Source organism: Strix uralensis, chromosome 13 (assembly GCF_047716275.1).
Source record: "Strix uralensis isolate ZFMK-TIS-50842 chromosome 13, bStrUra1, whole genome shotgun sequence".
In the NCBI taxonomy this organism is placed as follows: Eukaryota; Metazoa; Chordata; class Aves; order Strigiformes; family Strigidae; genus Strix; species Strix uralensis.
This window is the reverse complement of record NC_133984.1, coordinates 13,827,006-13,846,112: the sequence shown is the minus strand read 5'-3', so window position 1 is coordinate 13,846,112 and position 19,107 is coordinate 13,827,006. Positions and strand designations below refer to the sequence as shown.

Here is a 19,107-nt window from a genome sequence, read left to right as displayed (position 1 = left end):
TATAATTGGGAGATTAAAGAAGCCCCAAACTGCAAGTGAAATGAAAAATAGAGCAGAAACTATGTGGGTGAGAAAAATCCCACAAATAAATACATTTGGTAGGACTGACTTAAGGCTTTGGGAGCATTACAGCACTGCAGCAAACACAAAATTCTCCAGTGCACGCAGATCTCATTCAACCCAAGTATCAACTTCCAGTGACAAAAGGTCCCAGGATGAACATGAACAAACTTGCAATAAGCCACTTGAGGCTGCAGGGTGCGGAGATGGCAGACCAAACAGCACCCTCTGCGGGACACCCAAACTGTTCAGCAGCTCACTGCGGCTTCCCTGGGTACTTCATTGCTACGTGCTCGATCAGCAGTGAGCTGAGTGCTCTCTGTTCCCTTTGATCTCTGTGGGAGTTCAGGGTGCTCTGTGCCTCTTAACATCCCATTTTTCTCTAATGCCTGGATACTGCAAGATCCTTTTCCCATCCCATCCTGGCCTGGCTTCTCTCCACCAACTGCATTTGCTTATCCAAACTTTCAAAAACAAAAATCAGACCAGAACTGCTTTCTTCCGCTTCTTTTTTCCCCAACTTCACATTGAGCTTTTTCGGATTATGGAGTGCAAAGAGTCTTTGTATTTTGCAGCCCATGATTCGCAGCCTGACAAGTGGAGAAGAATCAGTAAGGAAAAATGTAAGAAAGTTTCTGGCTGGCGAACTGCCCTGCTCATGAACTTCTCCACCACTTGCAGTATTTGGCCCTTTTATTCACTGAATTCCTTTTCAACATATTTAAACTTGTGATAATTTACAATAGTTTACTTTTTGTTTAGACAGAAATGTAAAATATCAACAGACTGATTTTAAATACTTGAACATGCACTGTAAAAATATGGCTATATATGCCTGTAAAAAAAAAAAAAAAAAAGCTTTGGACTCCATCTATTGAAGCTAATGGCTGCACTCACTTTGATTTTCACAGGCACAACATTAAGCCCAGAATTAGACCCTGTGTGAGGAAATACCAAGGACGATGCATGCTTGTCTTTCCTGTAATACAGCCAAAGGCTTGGGGAAAAACTCTGCCCTTGTCAGATAAAAAACTATTCCGGAAAAGGCTGTATTATGGCATGATTTAAACCAACTCATTTAATTATCATGCCAGATCAATATTCTCTGTGAAGAATGCCTAACCAAATAATCATCGTACTTCCAATGCCGATCAGATGCGTAGATTTATTCTCATCACTACCAATGACAATTAGTTTCATCTTTCTGGGTTAGAAACAGATACTAGCAGAGTTTAGCAACTTAGTACCAATGAAGCATGTAAAATACCCTCATGGGATGCTAACATAATTGGCAAAAGATTAATTGTTTAAAAAACAAAAAGCAGAACATGCAAAGGAGAAAAAAAAGAAGCTCTGACAGCTTAATGTTATGGAATAATAGCTAGGTTTAAGGAGCTGATTTAGAAATGGAGCCACCTGCCGTAAGAACAAAAGGTAGTATCATTTGTAAAATATTAGTGACATGCTTCTTAGAGATGACTAACTCTGAAAGGGAACGGGTCTTATTCTGTAGCCCAACCCAGTGCTGAAAACGACAGAAAACAGCACTTTCAATAAATCAGAGTTGTTCAGAACTTCTGAGAAATCAGTCTAAAATCCAAGTTTAGACCAATGTGCCTGAGCAGAACAAAGTCCAAGGATGCTATCCAAAATAAATTTCTGTTGCTGTTCTTTAGTAGATACACAGAAAATAATATCAGACTAAAAAAAGACAGCTGAAAATCCATAACAGAGGCTCAGTGCTCATGAAAATTGGTCCAGTGTCGCTCTAGATGAAAGGCTAAGGTTCTTCACCATATGGTAGGCAGCTTAATGTGTGTGAATGGATCAGCCAACCTTCACTTAGGAGTAAACTGAGCCATTTTACATTTCCGTAGAACATTTTAGCCAGTAGACCAAGATGATAATATTCAGACTAACTTGCTGAAAAGCAGCTAGTCCTGATGTGGAATAACTCATTTGTTTAGCAGAGTAAACCAATATGATACAACATTTTAAGTACTAAAAATTAAAGTAACTTACTAATGGGAACAGCAGGCAAAATCTGCATTAGACGTAATATAGCTATCTGCATTGGCATTTGGCCAGGACATCTGGACCAATATGCCTTGTCTTGCAAAAAAAGAGCAGAATTTGTACGGACCTTGGCTTCGCAGTGCAGCCCTAAGAGCGCTCCCAGCAGCCCAGGCCTCCATGCACAGGAGCACTGTTCACCCGTCGAATCCCTCAGACCACAGCCACCCATCCCCAGTGAAGTGGGCTCCTTGCTTGCAAGCAACTGCAAAGACCTCTGCTGGATTAATCTTATTTGGTTCAGTTTTGCTTTGTTGTTTTGTTATAATCTTTTACCATATTTTCAGATGATCTAGAGATACATGGAGTACTTTCAAATACTGCTGAAGTTGTTAAACGCTGTATAAAATACAGAAACCACAGTCCTCTCATTAATTTTTCCCTTATTAGAAGAAGTAATACTGGGAAATTCCAGGGTAGAACCTGCTTCAAATCAATCACTCAAGTTTCACTTCCCCCCAAAAATATTTTAAATTACAGGCTATTCAGCAACCACTATAATTTCTCTCCAAGAAAAGGCAAAGATTAGACTAATCAGAACAAAATAACAAAGTCTCCCTTATTGTCAGCAGCAAGAAAGGAAACTGGAAAGATAAGAGGGTGAGAAAGTGTCAAGTCTTGTGTTATGTCAATTAGAAAAGCAGTTTGCCCTGCACCACATCCCCTCCCCTCCCCACCAGAGCTCAGCAGTCACCCCAGAGGAAAGAAAAAAGAATAAAAGAGCTGCATCCAGCTTTCCATCACCACTTTTCTTTCAGCGTAGTAATCTCTGAAAATGTAAATTGGCAAATGGGTGAAAGGCGATTTGTGTTGCTTAGACACCGGCGGAGAGGGGAAAAGTGCTATGCTGGCGTGCATGCAGGGAGGTGCGGGGACAAGGTGGCAGAGGGGAAGGAAAAGCCTGGATGCTCAGAGAGCGGGAGGAGGCAGCAAACCCCCCCAAACTGTTGCTGGGTGGTAGACAAGCCTTAAACAGGACCCTAAACAAATTTGCTATCCACTGCAGGCTGCTGTCTACACCCCCACATTACATTTCCAGCACCAGCTTCAGAGTCTTTCAGAAGCACAAACCATTAAACCTGTTTGTGTAAGTATCTTAGAGGGGATGGAGGGCAGGAGCAAGCTGCACAGGGCGTCACAGAGCTGGCAGCCAGGCATCAGGAGAGAATCAGCAGTGATTTCTGCACTGGCTCCAAAATCATCCCCGCTGCCAGTAACATCTGCTGGGTGCCCCCAATGGAGCTGAAACGCAGGGGCTGAGCCAGGTGACGCCAGCAGCCCACGGCCCGAGGCTGCCAGCCACCCTGAGCGGGTCCATGCCATGGGACCAGCCCGTAGGGATGCCCCGAGGCTCCCCGCAGGATGGAAAATGCCCAGGGAAGGGCAAAACGAAAAAGACCCTGAAAAACCCAGCCCAGTGCAGAGAGGAAAGCAGAGGGAAATGCCATTGCAAAGCAAAGCTGTACAAGGAGGGAGAGCTGGGGAGGAGGAGGAGTGTCTCGGTAACAACCGCATCTTTTCACGGGGAAGTTTCTGAATGAGAAACAGGGAACCTCGCTGCGATGGGGGAATTTCCCCGCTTTCGCTCCTGGCAGATAACAGTCCCTCAGAGCTGTACTCCAGGCACAGTGAGGGCATCTGCAAATTGGCAGTATTTTTTTTTTATTAAGCAGAGCTGTCACTGTTTAAACTGCTTTCCTGAAGCCTCTACACTTCAGAGGAGTGTTTTACAGTCTGATGCAAGCAAAGGCAGGGACAGTCCAGCTCAGCAGCAAATTCAGGCTCCCCCCGCACCGCAACTCATCATCCACGGAAGGGGCAGATCTGACAGGTCCCAGCAGCGGTAACGCTGCCGACAGCCAGCATCCCCGTTTCAGTACTCCTCTCCTTCCAGTCCTCTCCCCCAGCTGTTACACCACACACCCCACATGCGAGCACCTGGAAAATCTTTTGCTTTCCCCCACAAACCCACCAGTTCACCTCAGCGAAACCCACCTCCCCAGCCCCTGCCAAGCACCGCTCTCCCCCTCCCACGATCCAACACATGCACACCCTCCTTCCTTTCTTTTAATTTCTTCTTTTGCTCAGCAGTTTGGGAATGCAGAGTCCATAAAATGGCTACAGAGTGATCAATGGTTTCAAGGACAGGGAGTAAAGGAGGAGTCAGGAGATAGGACGGAGGCTTATTTCCCCATCAAAGTACTGCAATAAGAGGAAAAGAGAAAGACATAGCTACCTGAACTCACCATTCCTGATCCATCCCTTAGCCACTGCATCTTGCTTCTGATGATGTCCTTATTATCAGGGAGGGGAAAAAAAAAAAAAAATCCCTACTGCCTGGCGAGAGCTGGCAGGAAAAAAAAAGAAGCCCCCCACCCCCACCCTAGCCTGGAGCTTTCAGTCAGACATCCCTCAGCCCGGCAATCCCGTGCCTGTCAAGAGCACGTTATTAGCAGCCTCCTCACTACCTGGGATTGTAGTTATTTATTTCAGTCACAGATCGAGGGATTTGAGGGGAGGGGGGTGTCCTTTTTTTTTTCCCCTTGCCATGCTTTGAAACTCTGCAGCAGGGAAGTGGAAGGGAGGGAGGGGGGCCCTACGAGAACTTGGGGAGGGTCCCTGCAGGTGCTCAGCACCCCTGCCCTCCTGCCAATGGCCAGTCACTCGGCCCCCGGCACTACGGGACTCCTAGATCTGCAGAGCCAGCACATGCCTCTGCACTCTGCAAGGGGCTAGGGATTTTGCTGACATTTGAAGGGCAGTAAGTTCTCGCTCTGCTCCCCGCATGCAGGATAATTCCCCTTCCCATCAAAACAAAACGTCCCAGCCTGGAAAAGTGCTGCAGCTACCCAGGGTTATCTTCCCCCGGGCACCACGCTCTGCTCCCCACTAAAGGTTTTAAGCCCCCTGCTCACTCCCCTTGTTTTTTCCTGTCAGAGCAAGGAAACGACAGACCCCCACACAGTTAGAAAAGACAAGACACTCATTAAGCGTTCATCATCAATATGGCCACGCACCACGCTGGGGTAGATGAGATCAGTCTGTCTGGCGCTGGTTAGGAGGGGTGGCGAGAGCATATGGGATGCGCACAGCCAACTGGAAACAGGATCGAATCCTCCCGATTCTTCCAGCTGGGACACGTATGTCGACATGGTTCTTCCCATTTCATGGAGAAGACGTGCAGATTGAAAGAGTTGGCCAAGACCATTCAGAGAGGCTGCTGCACTGTTGCCACAGCTCTCTGCCCACCCTCCTGAAGCTGACTGCCCGCAGGAAGGGGCAGCCCGTCACAAGGACTGACTCACACCTGAATACAGTCAAAATATCCCACCAATATTCCCAATATCTCCTCTTTGGCAGCTAATGAAGTCTGCAGCTAGCTTCAGAGGCAGGAGAGGGCAGATACAAATTGTGTAGACAGTGTGGGAAATTGCTGACATCCTGCTCTAGGTACGGAAGCCCACAGCCAGGATATACATACACTGGGTACACTGGATATACTGGTTCCATTACAAGATATAGTGCTAAAACTGTAGAGAACTTACATTCTCCTGTTACATTTGCAGAGGATTTAGGGTTGTGTTTGAATGGGGTTTTTTCCATGCTCTCCTGCCCCAAGGGCAGAAGGGCATTTGAATCTCCTGCTCCTGACCTCCAGAGCAGTCAACATTTTTCCTGCAGCTGGAGATTCTGAGTCAGGAAACAACACGCAGCTCCTCATGACTGCCACGTTCTGCTAGTCCTGTGCCATTCAGCAGGATGCGCGAGGGATCAGAGCCTGGGTGTCTTCGCTTAGGACAGATGTACAGGCAAGAATGAAGGGACGCTGCCCAGTATCTCTGCATTGCTTGGGCCCCACGTAGCCTGCTCTAGTTACATCAAGCCATATTCCATCACCTTTTATACAGGCACTGACAGCTATCATTATTTCCAGAGATGACTGACAAAAGAAAGTCAGGAGGCAAACACTTGTAGATGTCCAAACTCTGGAATTCTGCCTAAGTTTCCTATGCTGAGTGATAGAAACCTCAGGTAAGTTATTTACATCCAAAGGGGGACTTTCATCTGAAAATCCCATCTCTGAAAACCATTCTGGAACCTATGTGTTGTCAGTCTGGGTCTGCTCCTCACCTTCCTCTCTGGGGGGAGCCCAATCTCCTACTGCATGTGGTGGCCACATCTTTGTGCAGCCCTAGTTTTCACAGAACTCATAGGTACATCATCTGTTTGGGACGTCAGTCGGATCCAGTGCAACTTCACCAACTGATTCAAAAGCTGTAGGGGTTGGGGAGACATGGGACAGAAGAACTGACAGACAGACAGACATCCTGAATGCATGGGCATTGTTTCCTTCAAAGAATTGGACTAAAAATAAAGGCTATGATCAGGTTATCTGTAATTGAAGCGTAAATGTTTTTTCTACAAGGTAATATTAAATGAGAGATCTGCATTATTGTCAAGCACACACACAAATAATACAAGAAAAACCCTCTTAGGCACAGGATCATCTTTAAAACACACACTGCATCATCCCAGTAACTCCACTAACTTCAAACTTACACCCATCTTAACCTTGGCAGTGCAAATGGAGGGAGAAGTTGTCTGGCACATCCCACCCTGTTGCTCTAATTGGTAAAGTGGATCTGGAGGAGGAGGACAATTGTTGTGAGGCTTGTTACACACAAGCAGAAATTATACCAGTTTCTCTCCTCCTGCTGTCAGCTGTTGATTAGGCCTGTCAATAAGGCTAATATTCCACTTTTTCACTACCTATCCCTTGTTTATGTTAAGCTGGTTTGAGAAGTAAACCAAAGGTTGCCAGGTTAATTCTTGCTCCCTTCAAAGGTGACAAAAGCCAACAAGGACCAGAGATTAGCCAAATCCCTGAATCAGCATCAGTCTGCACACAAAATCCAATCTTGCCCAGATCAAGGGGGCAGCGATTTTCTCTGGCACATGCAATCTCAGAAAGAATCCAGCTGCATTTCCGCTGCCAAGAAAATGCACCTCTTTTGCCTCACTCTCTATGCAAAGCATTTTGCAGCCAGCTAGAGGACAGGGGACCAAACCCAGAGCCCCTGCCAGAGCAGAGGGCACAATAGGAAGAGCTGCCTGCGAGTTTCTCCACTGGAGCAATCCCACAACAGAGGAAAGTCCCTGCCTTTCAGGAAGGGGCACTGTGTCTTGGCTGCTCTGCCAGGCGTTTGAATGGGGACGTTGCAACCGAGCGCACATGAATGCACAGTGGGTAGCCCTACCAGCACACACCAGACACGTAGTATTTCAAACAAGGCACCGGAGCTGTGAGTCACACGCAGCAGCATGGAGTAGCGCTATGGGCACTGCAAGTAAAATCCATATTGCCTAAGGGGAAACAGAGGCAACTTTAAGTGTGTGGTATTTGGGCGCAGAGTTTGCACTGCAGGCTCCTGCCCTGTGATTTAGCTTACAAAAAAGGTGATTTCTACTACCAAGGATAGTGAATAATTCAATTTCGCTTAGAATAATTTGAGGAAATGCCTCTATTTGTAGAAAGGCACTGAAGATATAGGCAAGAGAAGAAGGTCCTTTTAGCTATCCCTTCCCCACCACTCCATTGACCACAGGAGGTGGGGATGCATCACAGCTGCACTGTCAGCACATTCAGTGTACTTCTTCTGCAGAGGTTCACATCAGCTGGAGGTCTGCCAGTGCTGCCGCAAAGTCCCCAGGGGTAACTCGCACACCTGAGACAACACAAAGCAGCACCAAAACCCACTGGGGAGACAGAGAATAGATTTTCCTTAGGTGAGCAGAGTGGGTCCTTGGTCCATCTGGGGATCACTCCAGAGTAAGTCCCTTGTAAGAACTCATATATTTCTCGTCGATAACACAACGTCCCATTCATTCTCAGCAGAGCTGTGGTCTGGTTACATTTTACCTGTCACACACTCTAAAAGTCTCTTTCCCTACAGAATAAGGACCAAAACTAGCTGGCATGTTTCAGCCTCAGATAGCTGCTTCTGGATCCCTGTTGTCTGCACAATTCCTTTTACCACACTCTTGGGTCTGGATCAACCAATTTTTGGGATAATCCAGCCACTTGGTCTAAATCTGTACAGACTAATAAAACTTCTTGCAGCATGGAGCATCCTTCCAACTCCCCCGTGGGCTGAGAGGAAACTGCTCCCAGCCCACTGCTGGTTCAGGCTTTCACACTCAGCCCTGAAAGTCTCCACAGCCAAACCCTTGACCTGCATTTGTACTGCAGCAGCAGGCAGAGTGCAGCCCCACGCCACACGCCCTGTGCCTCCAGCCTAAGTGGACCACCCCATGCATCTTCCTATACAGTAGCAGGCTACACACAAGGTAATGCCAAATCACAGATACATCTTCCCTTTGACAGTCCAGTCCAGTTTGGGGTCTACTGCTGACTGTCAAGTGACTGATATTCATAATGTGTAATAATCTCACAGGTGAGTAGAGATGTGAAGGCAGGGAAGGAAGGGACAAGGTCTACCTGGAAACCATTCTGTAGTAGCAGTTGTGACTAAGGACTATAATTATTAGATTAATGCCACTTTTCCATGTGTAACTTTTTTCTCCTAATTACTTGCAGCTGGAGAATGATTCAAAAGCAGAGCAAATAGGTATGAGCAGAGGACATTTACTATCACATTGCACTGCTGAAAAAGCAATCTCCATCCTTGTACCTTATCCAATACATTTGGAGTCATGTAAGTAACACACATGAGACTAACAACATTCCCACTGCAATCTGCTGTCTGATCCAATATATGCAGACACCCACCCTGCTGATCCACCACTATTTACTATTATGCTGCAGTATCACAGGGCAGCTTTTGGGTGCAGATCTGTAATTTGAGACAGATCCAAAATACAATACTGGGATGCCAAACTTGATAGCTAGTTTTCTTGCAACCTGCGAGAGCAGTGAAGGAAGCACAGCACCATTACAGGATTTTACCTGCCTCTAATCTCTTTTCTTCACTGTATTATATTACCACATCACCACTGAAATCTCCTTCAGATCTTCAAGACCTCCAATCTTTAACCCCACCATAAGAATAATGCTATAAACCACTATCTGGATGTGGAAACCTTTTCTACGATGCTGCTTCTCCTCCCCTGCCACTGCCTTCACAAGGGGATTTCCCTTCCTTTACTTTTCACCCACTCTCACTTTCCTCCCCAACTACAATGTTGACTGCAGGCCTTAGAGAACATGCCCTAGCAAACGCCTCCCCATCAAAATTCCAGCCCTGAATTGCCTCATTCAAGCAGGAGACTGACAGTGCTCTTTGGAGAGCCCTGTCACATAATGATTATTTCACTGCTGCAGAAGGCAGATGTTCTTCATGACATATTAGAGAGCACAAATATGTTCTTGCAGCCATTGTCTCTATTGAACTGAAAAGGCACCAAATCCTACAGGTTAATTAATGAGAAAGGAGGGAAACTTGTCTAACCTCTACTAGGAATTATCCAGCCTGCCTTTATAAACCAATCAGCCATGCTACACAGCTATGAAATACGTATCTTCCTTCAGGAAAAAACCCCAAACCCCACGGAATACTTTCATAATGGCCCAGTGACTCTCAGATTAGCACAGCAATAACGCAGTGCTTCGGGCTCTTGCAAAGTATTATTATTATTTATGGTACATTACAAGATACTTTGTTTGTTCTTTAATAGAAGATGACATATTCAGAAGCCCCAGATACAAGTGTCCTCCTGAACTAACTCTGACACAAAGACAGTTTTAGTCATAAATTATAGGACTTGAACAAGTGCATAAAAATCATTTGCTCTGATGTAAGCGATCAGGATCTTGCTGTTTACCACAGAAAGAGAAAAAGATTATTATCTCCCTCTTGCAGCTGCCAACCAGAGGTATAAGGTCTTCCCATGACTTGCCCAGGGTTACACATCAAAACTGTAGCAGGGACAAAACAAGGGAGCCCAAACTTGTCTCTCTCTGTTCCAAACCACTTCTCCAGTCCAGGTCAGCTACATGTACATACACTCTATATGCTGGCACAAACTAGTTATTTCTAATTTAATTATGTATACTTGGCATTACTAATTATGCGGTATATTTATATTTAGCAGTCACAGTGCAAACAGACCTCAGTCTGCTCCAGGCAGAGGTGAGTATCATATACAGCCTGCTCCTACGGTAAAGCAGGTAAATGACAGAATGGGCCACAGCCACGCTGTCCACAGACTCTCCCCAAAGCTTACTGACTTGTTTGAGCTTACTAACAAAACAACAGCTTCAATTTTTGAGAGGATGAAAACAAACTAACTTTCATGAAAGCCCTAGTGGAAAACCACAGTTTGAAAACCTGTTTGTAAAAAGCAATTTTTTCTTAAGTAAATTATTCAGTTCACAGCACACAACCTCCCAGACACACCAACATTCCTTCTACCCTTCTCCACGCTATCCTGCCGGACAGCTGAGGCAAGCCACAGCCCGGCCCCTGGAAAGGCAGCAAAACATGCAAGTCCCGTACTCGCCTCCCTTCCAGAACTGCTCCTTTGCCAAGTTGCCTCCACAGTTTGCATCTTGTTTACTATTCCTTCTTCCTTGTCACCCCCATCTGACTGACAAGACGACTCATGCCTCAGCCCATTTGATTTGCTAATATCTTTCAACTTTTTCCAACAGTGGCATTTTTAAAACTCCCACACCTGCTTTAATTAAACCATGGCAGTCTGTTGCCAAGGAACGCGCTCTGTTGCTAAGACCTCTGCTTCAGAGGCAAAAATTAATAACCTGCAGTCAAATTAAACTCTTAGGGTGATGAGGAAAGCACCCCAGTTCAGCTCCCCATGCCATTAAAATTTTGTCTCTCCAGCATCCAAGTCTTCTTTATGTCCATCTGTTACTAGCACTGCCCTAGTTCTGCTTATTCAGGGAAAATCCTATGGAGATTAAAAAAAGGAATAAAACTAAATTTGGAAAAGAAAGGGCTTTACAATAGCACAATGCTCATATATAAATTCACTTCATTTGTGTACTTAGAGATCTGCAGCCAAAAAAGAGGTTTTTTTAAAGAAAACTAGAGCTTAATATTACTATTCACTAGAAGATCTACAGGGAAACAATAGATGCTCCCCAGGTCAGGCATTTTAAGGTCAGAAGGGAGTGGCAAAGCCATATATCCTGCAGTCATGTTCCTCCCTCTTGCCTGGAGAGCTGTTCCCTTGCAGGACCCAGGGACAGAGCCTCCGGGGCCCACAGCACTGTCATGCCTCATGGCCTAGGGGGTCTTACAGTCCATCCCTATCACAACATTAAAAGCTAGATTCACCCAAGCTCCTGTCTGTCCCCTCTCCCCCACCCCAATGCAGAGGGAATCTCACTGAAGCTGGATGCCTTCAGACATCCCGACCTGGGCCTACACCCACAAATATATACTAATCCCTGGAACAGAAATGTTTTTCCTTCCATCCAGATATCTGCACTGGCAGAAACCACAGCGGTGAGATGGCATGGTGTGATCCAGCCAAGGCAGAGCTCTCGCTGAAGTCCATGGGATTACTCCTTGAATAACAATTTTACATCCTGGCTCTCAATAAACAAAGCTATTGTACAGAAGGCAAGTAGATTGGTCTCCCAAGACCTTGCATCTCCATCAGGCAGGTGAAGGCTTAACGAGCAGGTCATATTTATAAGGTTATGGCCACAGTTCATCAAAATGCACAGAGTGATGTGAAGAAGTCTTTCATATTCACTTGTCACTCTTCTAGCTCCATTATTTAATTCAAGCTGTGACCTGTGGCCCTGGATGCTGAGCTTAAGCAACTCAATTCACGGCCATGTTTTCATGGCTTCAGTTAGTCTGAGTTACAAGTGTGTGGTAAGAGACCCTTAGCCAAGCAAGCTGCACAGAGAGGAGTGCACCCTGGAGCAGGGAGGGCTCCTGGAGCAGCTGAACCTCAGCCCTACAAGTATGGCATATTCAATGATGGACACCCAGGATAACAGAGTATTTTGGCCGTATTGTCTAGAATGATGTACATTTAGTCCTTACAGGCGTATTTTTCTCATGTGGCTGGGTCAGGTCAATCTCAAGGTTTCTAGTGCCTTCCTGCACACTTCCCTCTCTACTTTCTCATGCCTGGGCATGTGAAACAAGCATGAAAAGGAGCAGCTGGGATCAGTCCCAACCTCACTAGGAGAACTTTTTGTGCTGGAGCATCATCTGCCACTTTAATCAGCGTAAGGAAACCTCTCTGCCAAGTCCCTCTATTAACTGTAACTATTGACTTTAAGTCAGGAAAACTACCCAGAGAGATGCTCCCCTTCAACACTTCAGGCTGCTAAAGCATCTTGAGGTTGCCCTTCTGAGAGAACACTGCCTTGAGTCACCCACTGGAGTCAGACGAAAGACAGAGAGACTCTCTCTTCCCCACCCACCATCCACAGAGGGATGTAAATTCACTGAAGACCAAAGGTTGCAGCTCTTCAAACCAACTGAGCATGCTGCTGTCATCCCAGGCTAATTTTCAAGATCCCTCCAAGTCCCACAGCCCCCTCATCAGACCTTCGTTGACACAACCAGTTCACAGGTCTTCCCCACTGAGCTCAATCTGCAAAGCAAGGTTTCAATCTTGTTTCATTTTCAAAAGTATACAAAATTCACTTTCTGATACCACCTTTCTTAAAACTTCCATCCCTGTTCCCCTCCCTAAACCTACACCTCCTTGTTGGTGTCCTTTGAAATTGTTAAAACTCATCTGCCTGCAATAATTACTAACTCAATGGTTTAATTCTAAATGAAGTGAGATCCCTCTTGGGCTTGTTTTATTATTGCAGAGGAAACAGGCCATTGGCTCAAAGAGTCTCTGGCTTACCAGGAAGAAAGCAGCAGGAAGGGGTATTGCTCTCCCACTGTTCCCATGTCTTTCATTTCTGCATTGCCACACTGTATGTTACACCGTACCAGTGCAGCGAGGTGTGCAGTAACATGAGGAGACAGGCAGATCCAGGAGGAGACAAAGGTTTCCCCATGGAAGCCATTTCACAGCAGGGATGCTCGACAGCAAATACAGGGTGTAAAACATGGACAAGGATCATCTAACATCTTCCAGAGCATTTACAATTTTAGGTCATAAACCAACAGAAGTCTACAGAGGTCAAATCTCAGGAACAGTTATGAGACTGTGGTCAAATAAATAAGGGGGTTAAAACCAGCTGAAGTACTGCCTGGAAAGCCTTTCTGTAGAAAAGCAATTCCTTTATTAAACACAAATCCTCACATGCATACAAAGCCATAAATATGTAGCATTCTCTCCCTCTAGTGGCTGGAGGCTTTGAAATTAAGAGGATGGAAAATGACCCTGCAATTCCTGGAAATTAGTGGAGTTGTCCCACTCTGCTGGCTCCCTGAGGGTTTTGGGGGACAGACAATCACCCCAACAGGTACTAAGCCCAGATAAGGTATTACATGCTTTGCAGTAGTCACTCCCCATCAGCACTACGCAGAATAGGATGCAACGAGCTGGTATCTAAAATTCAGCCGGGTTTCACTAGATGCCTACCGGTTACTGTGCCAGAGTCACTTACGTACATGCTTCGCTTGCATGTATTTGTTTTCTTCTCCACAATGTTCCACTTTATGAGACTAGTACTTGTTAATGCACCATTGCCAAGAACATACAAGAGCCACTCCATACTTATTCTCACCACATCATCTAACACCAGTCGGTCTGCCAGGTCTGCTCACACCTTAAAATGTCAGCATGCCTGTAGTAAAGCACGAGGCATAAAAAAAGAAAAATTACCCTGAGATGGTCTGACTGCACAAAGAGAGCCCTAGTGAGACAAACCAAGTGTGTAACTTGAAATGACACAATACAAAAAGCTCCACAATAAACTGTTTCTGAATATACTTATCTTAGTGTTAGTACTGCTCAAGGGTTTTAAAGATCACTAATTACCGAGCTCTGCACCACAGTTTAGGTTCCCAGATTTGGTTACATGGCTTCTCTATTTATAGGAGTACTGGGTCTTTTCACATAAGCCTTCTGCCACTCAACCCATCCTCTAAGGATAACTATCACGGTATATGACCTTCATTTTAAACAAATGTAGCATTGTTTAGAAGGACAGCATTCTTGGAAGGAAGACAACATAGCAATACCATTTCAAGACAGCTCCTTTCCACTAACTGCAATACAACTCTACCATTTCATTTATTTTAGCTAAAAGAAAAAACATCAGACTCAGTAACAGGCATCATTACATCAGCACAAAATATATGTGTGTGGGTATGAATGCTGGATGAATATTCTCAACAGCAGAAAAAATATTCTTATAAAAGGCCAGGGAAAAAGGAAGAAAGAGGTGAGGGATGCTATCCAAGTGAGTTGGTGGTTTTGATTCAAAGATAACACTTGCAAATATTCTTTGCAGTTTTTCCAGGTTTGCATGCCAGTCAGAAGCATATCTGAGTCTTTTCAACAGCCCTGGGAAAAGAGGGTGAGTTCAAAGTGGGAAGGTCTCAAGCTTTGCACAGATTTGCACAACTAAGAAAATAACATCCAGAAGGTTAACCTGTTTTGAACTGGCCTGGGAAAGGTTAATAGAGCTCCCCACAACCCCTCTGGCTCTCTGGCCATTATCTTAGCCACTTCTCTCCCATCATCTCTAAGGAGATGTACTGTGACAAGGCTGGCAGAGACTTTTGTGAGATCAGTCTCATTGTATGACCATAATCATTTAAGTGTTGATTTTTGAAGAAGTGGATGCAAACCAGAATACATTCACCCAAGCAGATGTCTGTAATAACCAATGAGGGAGGCAGATGTTAAAAACCACATTTATGCCAAAATCCCATTAAACCATATTGAATTCAGAACCCATTAAACCGTCCCAGCATTTTTGTGCATCTAGTTCCCAGCTACTCATGATTCATGAGTCAGGTCCACCCTTTGCCTTCCAAAACTGTCCTTTGCCATTTGGTACTTTGAATGGTAGTGAAGCTTATAATTAGGTCTTAAATGTGCCACAACATCACTGCTGAGTACAAGGGATTATACAGAGGTAAAGACTTTAAAAGCCCATGTGATGTGAAGTCAGAACACCACCTATCGCCTTCTGGAATGCTAAATATACCCATATTTTACTATATACTTGTCGACTTAGCTATCTCAAGAGCAGTCTGTATCAGTCCCTAAAGAAGGCAGTTTGCTATTTATATATATAATGTGCTTAGCAAATTTTGTCACTGAAGTTGCATAGTTATATTCTACATGGGGCTTTTCATCCTTTTAAACTTCAACATGGGGAAAATCTACGCTACAAACTAATCTTCACAGGTTCTTAGACAGGGATGTCATCAGGCAGGATGAGTGTCCTAATGCCTCCAAGACTGTAATTCCTGTAAACTGACAATTTTTAACAATGTTTAGAATATGGCATGAGAAATAAGTTACACGTTGAAAATTTTCCTGTATTCCATCTACAAGAATGGTAGATTTTTGTGGTTTACTCCAGATTTTCACAAAAGAAAGGTGTACATAGAGTCCCTCAAGAAAGAAATATGCAAGGTTACTCGCATAAGCCACGTAAGACTGCAAGATCATTTTTTAAAATTTCTCCCCAAATCTAAAGCTTCTGGAAACACAAGTAGACACATTGACTCACATGGCTAAAGACAATCACTAAGACTCCTTAAAATCTCAACTGTGAAAAACCAAGATAGAATCAAAGGCACAGTGCTAAAATAAATTCTGGGTGAATGTCCCTTGCTTGCTTAAACTCTGTCAGACGGGACCTATAATGGCATTCAAAATACATGAAATGCACAACACAGTTCAACCAAGCTGCACCAGAGGCTATAAATGCAGCCAGAAAACTCCTCTTGAGTGTGCTGAACCAAGCAGTCTGCTTGCCATTTACCACCTGGATCTTGCTGGGATATTTTTTTTTTGAAGGGGGTGGGTTTGAAATGTACAGGATTGCTTATAAAATACAATTTTTCTTAATTAATCCATGCTGTGAAAATATAAAAATAGTCTTTTGGGGACAGCAGACTAACTATAGAGGCATCACAAAAATATTCCTGGGTGAAATGAAAAGGTGTGAAATACATATGCTTAAAAAGAAATGGGTGACTTATGTTTTACTCCGCTTCTACTATGCAGCCATATGTTGGCTGCTGTGTTCTATTAATAAACTCAGTGCTTTGCCATTATCCCACTTCGTGTCTGCATAAGCTCAACTGGTACATAATTTTGGGTACATAAATACTTAATGTAGATACCTTCAGTGGATAGTAATGCTCAGGTGTCAGTCTGCCGTAAAGAGAATCTGATTAAGTCTCCTGCAAACCGCTCTATTAAGAACTATACTGATCCTACACAATTCACAAATATAAAGGGAGGGGCTTCCTCTGTGTCTCTAAATGACACTAATCTCTCACTGATATATGGGCCTTTTCATTATAAAGACACATAAAAACCATACAGAATTTCCTCCAGCTTTGAATCGCAGCCACATCTTGGGTAGAACGTCCCAGCTCACAGTTGGCACAAAGCAACACGAACATGGAAAGTAACAGCATCCCTGAGATGCATCTCATCAGCAAACAGCAGCTAATGGACACACATACTAGGCACTGCATAATAACTTAAGCAATTTCTTCTTTCAAGGTAAAATATCCATGTTACACAGTAGCTCTCTGCTGAAGTTTCTGGCACACAGCAGCTTTCACTACAGCTGCACAACCTTAGTTAGTTTGGTCATACATCAAAACTGTCAGCCAGTGGATCAATATTACACATGAACTCACTAGGCAAATAGGTTTTGCAAAATTTTTGTATCTTCTTTGGGACTAACCGTATTTCAAAGATGTCTTCACAGCACTCTGTGACATACCCAGGCTAGTTATAAACTTAACAAATGGGAAGTGGAAATGCATCAGCAAGGAGCTCTTTGCTGCCTGCTCGCAGATGTGAAGTGGACTGACCACAGTGGTTTAAAGCTAGTTTGAGCGCATGCTACAGTCCTGGCAAATGTATTCTCCCAGGGATGGCAAAACCTTGTGTCACTGGGGGTAGCATTATCTACTTACCCAAAGTCTGGGGCTGTGACCTAGTTTTACCTAAATATATATATACACTCTTTACAAGTAGATAGATAAAAGGCATATTGCTTGAAGTCATTGCAGGATGATATAAATTGTTAGTTACTGGTTGATAACTTTTCCTTGTTTGTAAAACAATCAGCCTCTTCATGTTCAGTCACTACACGTGTTGGAGAGAATATGACTTATTACAAAAGGTAGGAAATTTAACAGAGATATTGATATGCCATGAGAGCCCTGTGTGCACGCTTGGTGTCTGGGGAGCACAAGAGATGTTTGATCCTTTCTTGGATGAAGTATACTGAATAACTTTGATTTCCCTCCTGTTCTCTCTGAAAATGACAACACATTTGTCCCAACCAAGGGACAGAACGCTGTCACATTTGTCCCAAGCAAGGTCAGAATGCTGTCATAACATCCTTTTAATCCCATTTCTCATGACCAAGCGACATGACTTTGTCCTAGACTAGAAACAAAATAGTTCTCTTCTACAAGGAGAAAAATTTTGTTTAATCCAAAGAGGAAAGAGTGAGTTAATTTTTCCAATTCAAAATAAAGCAGATAGTTCTCCAGCCATGTTCTGATTACATCAGCAACTCTAACTGATGCTCAGGTTTAATTGGTTGGATTTCCTCCAAAACATTTCCCAAGTTTTTTGAGTTCACAAAACTTTACTGGAAACCAAAGAAAATTTGGATTTTGGCAAAGATTCCCAGAATCGCTGCTCATTAGAAAACGTTTTTATTAAATGATTTGCTTTGATACCTACAGTTCCAGTTGGAAAACAGAAAACCATTTTGCTGAGTACTTCAGGAACAGGAAGGATGCATCTTCAGGAGGGACCTAGCACGGAATGATTATTCATCAGGAACCTTATTTTTTCTCCAAAGTCTCCAGCAGTAATCTAGACACTCCCGTCTGACTTAGAGGTTTTAAAAGAAAAACAATGTGAAACCTCTTTCCAAAATCAATTAACTCCACAAAAAAACACCAACAAGAAATGGAATAAGCACTTCTTGCTCTGTATGCGTCACATTCAGAATAGCAAGCCTGGATTTGACATATTTAGGTACCACAGTATATCTGCTCAATCTTTCTGGTCTGCCAGTTGTTGTTCCATTCATAGCTCACACTCCTTTATTTCTTACATGAGCTCAGGCTCTATTTTCTGATGATACATAAACCTCGTAGTATCATTTTGGCCCTGGTGGCTATGAAAACTGCATGCAGAGAAAATGGCTCATTATGATCTCTCCCCCCCACCTGAGTTTTTTTCTTTCTCTTTTCTCCCCCCACCTCCCCCCATTCTTCTTGCATTTCAATGTTATTTTTAACACTTAATAACAGCTCTGGTCCCCCATCCCAGATGGGGCCAACTCCTGTGATACCCCAGGCATTTTCTGCTCCCATTGACTTTGAGCCTACATAAACCAAACTTGAACAACAGGGCTGAGGTCTAGTGGCTCTTAAGTATTCACTTTTTTTGTAATATTCTTAATGCTGAATCTTGTAAGATCCCAATTCATTTTACACTCATTTACAGGAATTATACACAATATTCACTTTCTCTTTCACTGAAATGGAGCTAGTTGTTGAAGGCAGCCATTATTTGACAGCCCACAGAAATACCATACAATAGATTAAGCCCCAAAGTAAAGAACACTCAAACGCACATTGTACTGTAGCCATCAAGGAGCTGATCAGAAAATTGAGGCTTCTGCACAAAATGCTCACAGATATTAAAACAGGCTTAGGTTGTGGAAGGTTTATGTTTCTTGTTTGTGGTGTGGTTTTTGTTTTGTTTTTTTTTTTTTAAACAAGCTTTCTGAAGAAAATTTTCAGTTTCTCCTAAAACCTAAATGTGTTGACAGAGACA

General features: G+C 43.9%; 1 protein-coding gene across 4 annotated transcripts in view; it reads right to left on the bottom strand.

Moving 5' to 3' along the window:
• ARHGEF9 (Cdc42 guanine nucleotide exchange factor 9) overlaps nt 1-19,107 on the bottom strand; it is a 221,819-nt gene that overhangs the window by 129,678 nt on the left and 73,034 nt on the right. The window contains exon 1 of one of the 4 annotated variants that reach the window (XM_074882936.1): nt 4,380-4,519. The exons of 2 other annotated variants lie outside the window; for them this stretch is intronic. In XM_074882936.1, the coding sequence (XP_074739037.1) occupies nt 4,380-4,409 (30 nt within the window). In that variant the 5' untranslated portion in view covers nt 4,410-4,519. Of the gene's footprint in view, nt 1-4,369; nt 4,520-19,107 lie in introns of those variants that run through there. One more of the 4 variants, XM_074882939.1, reaches the window with a different exon arrangement.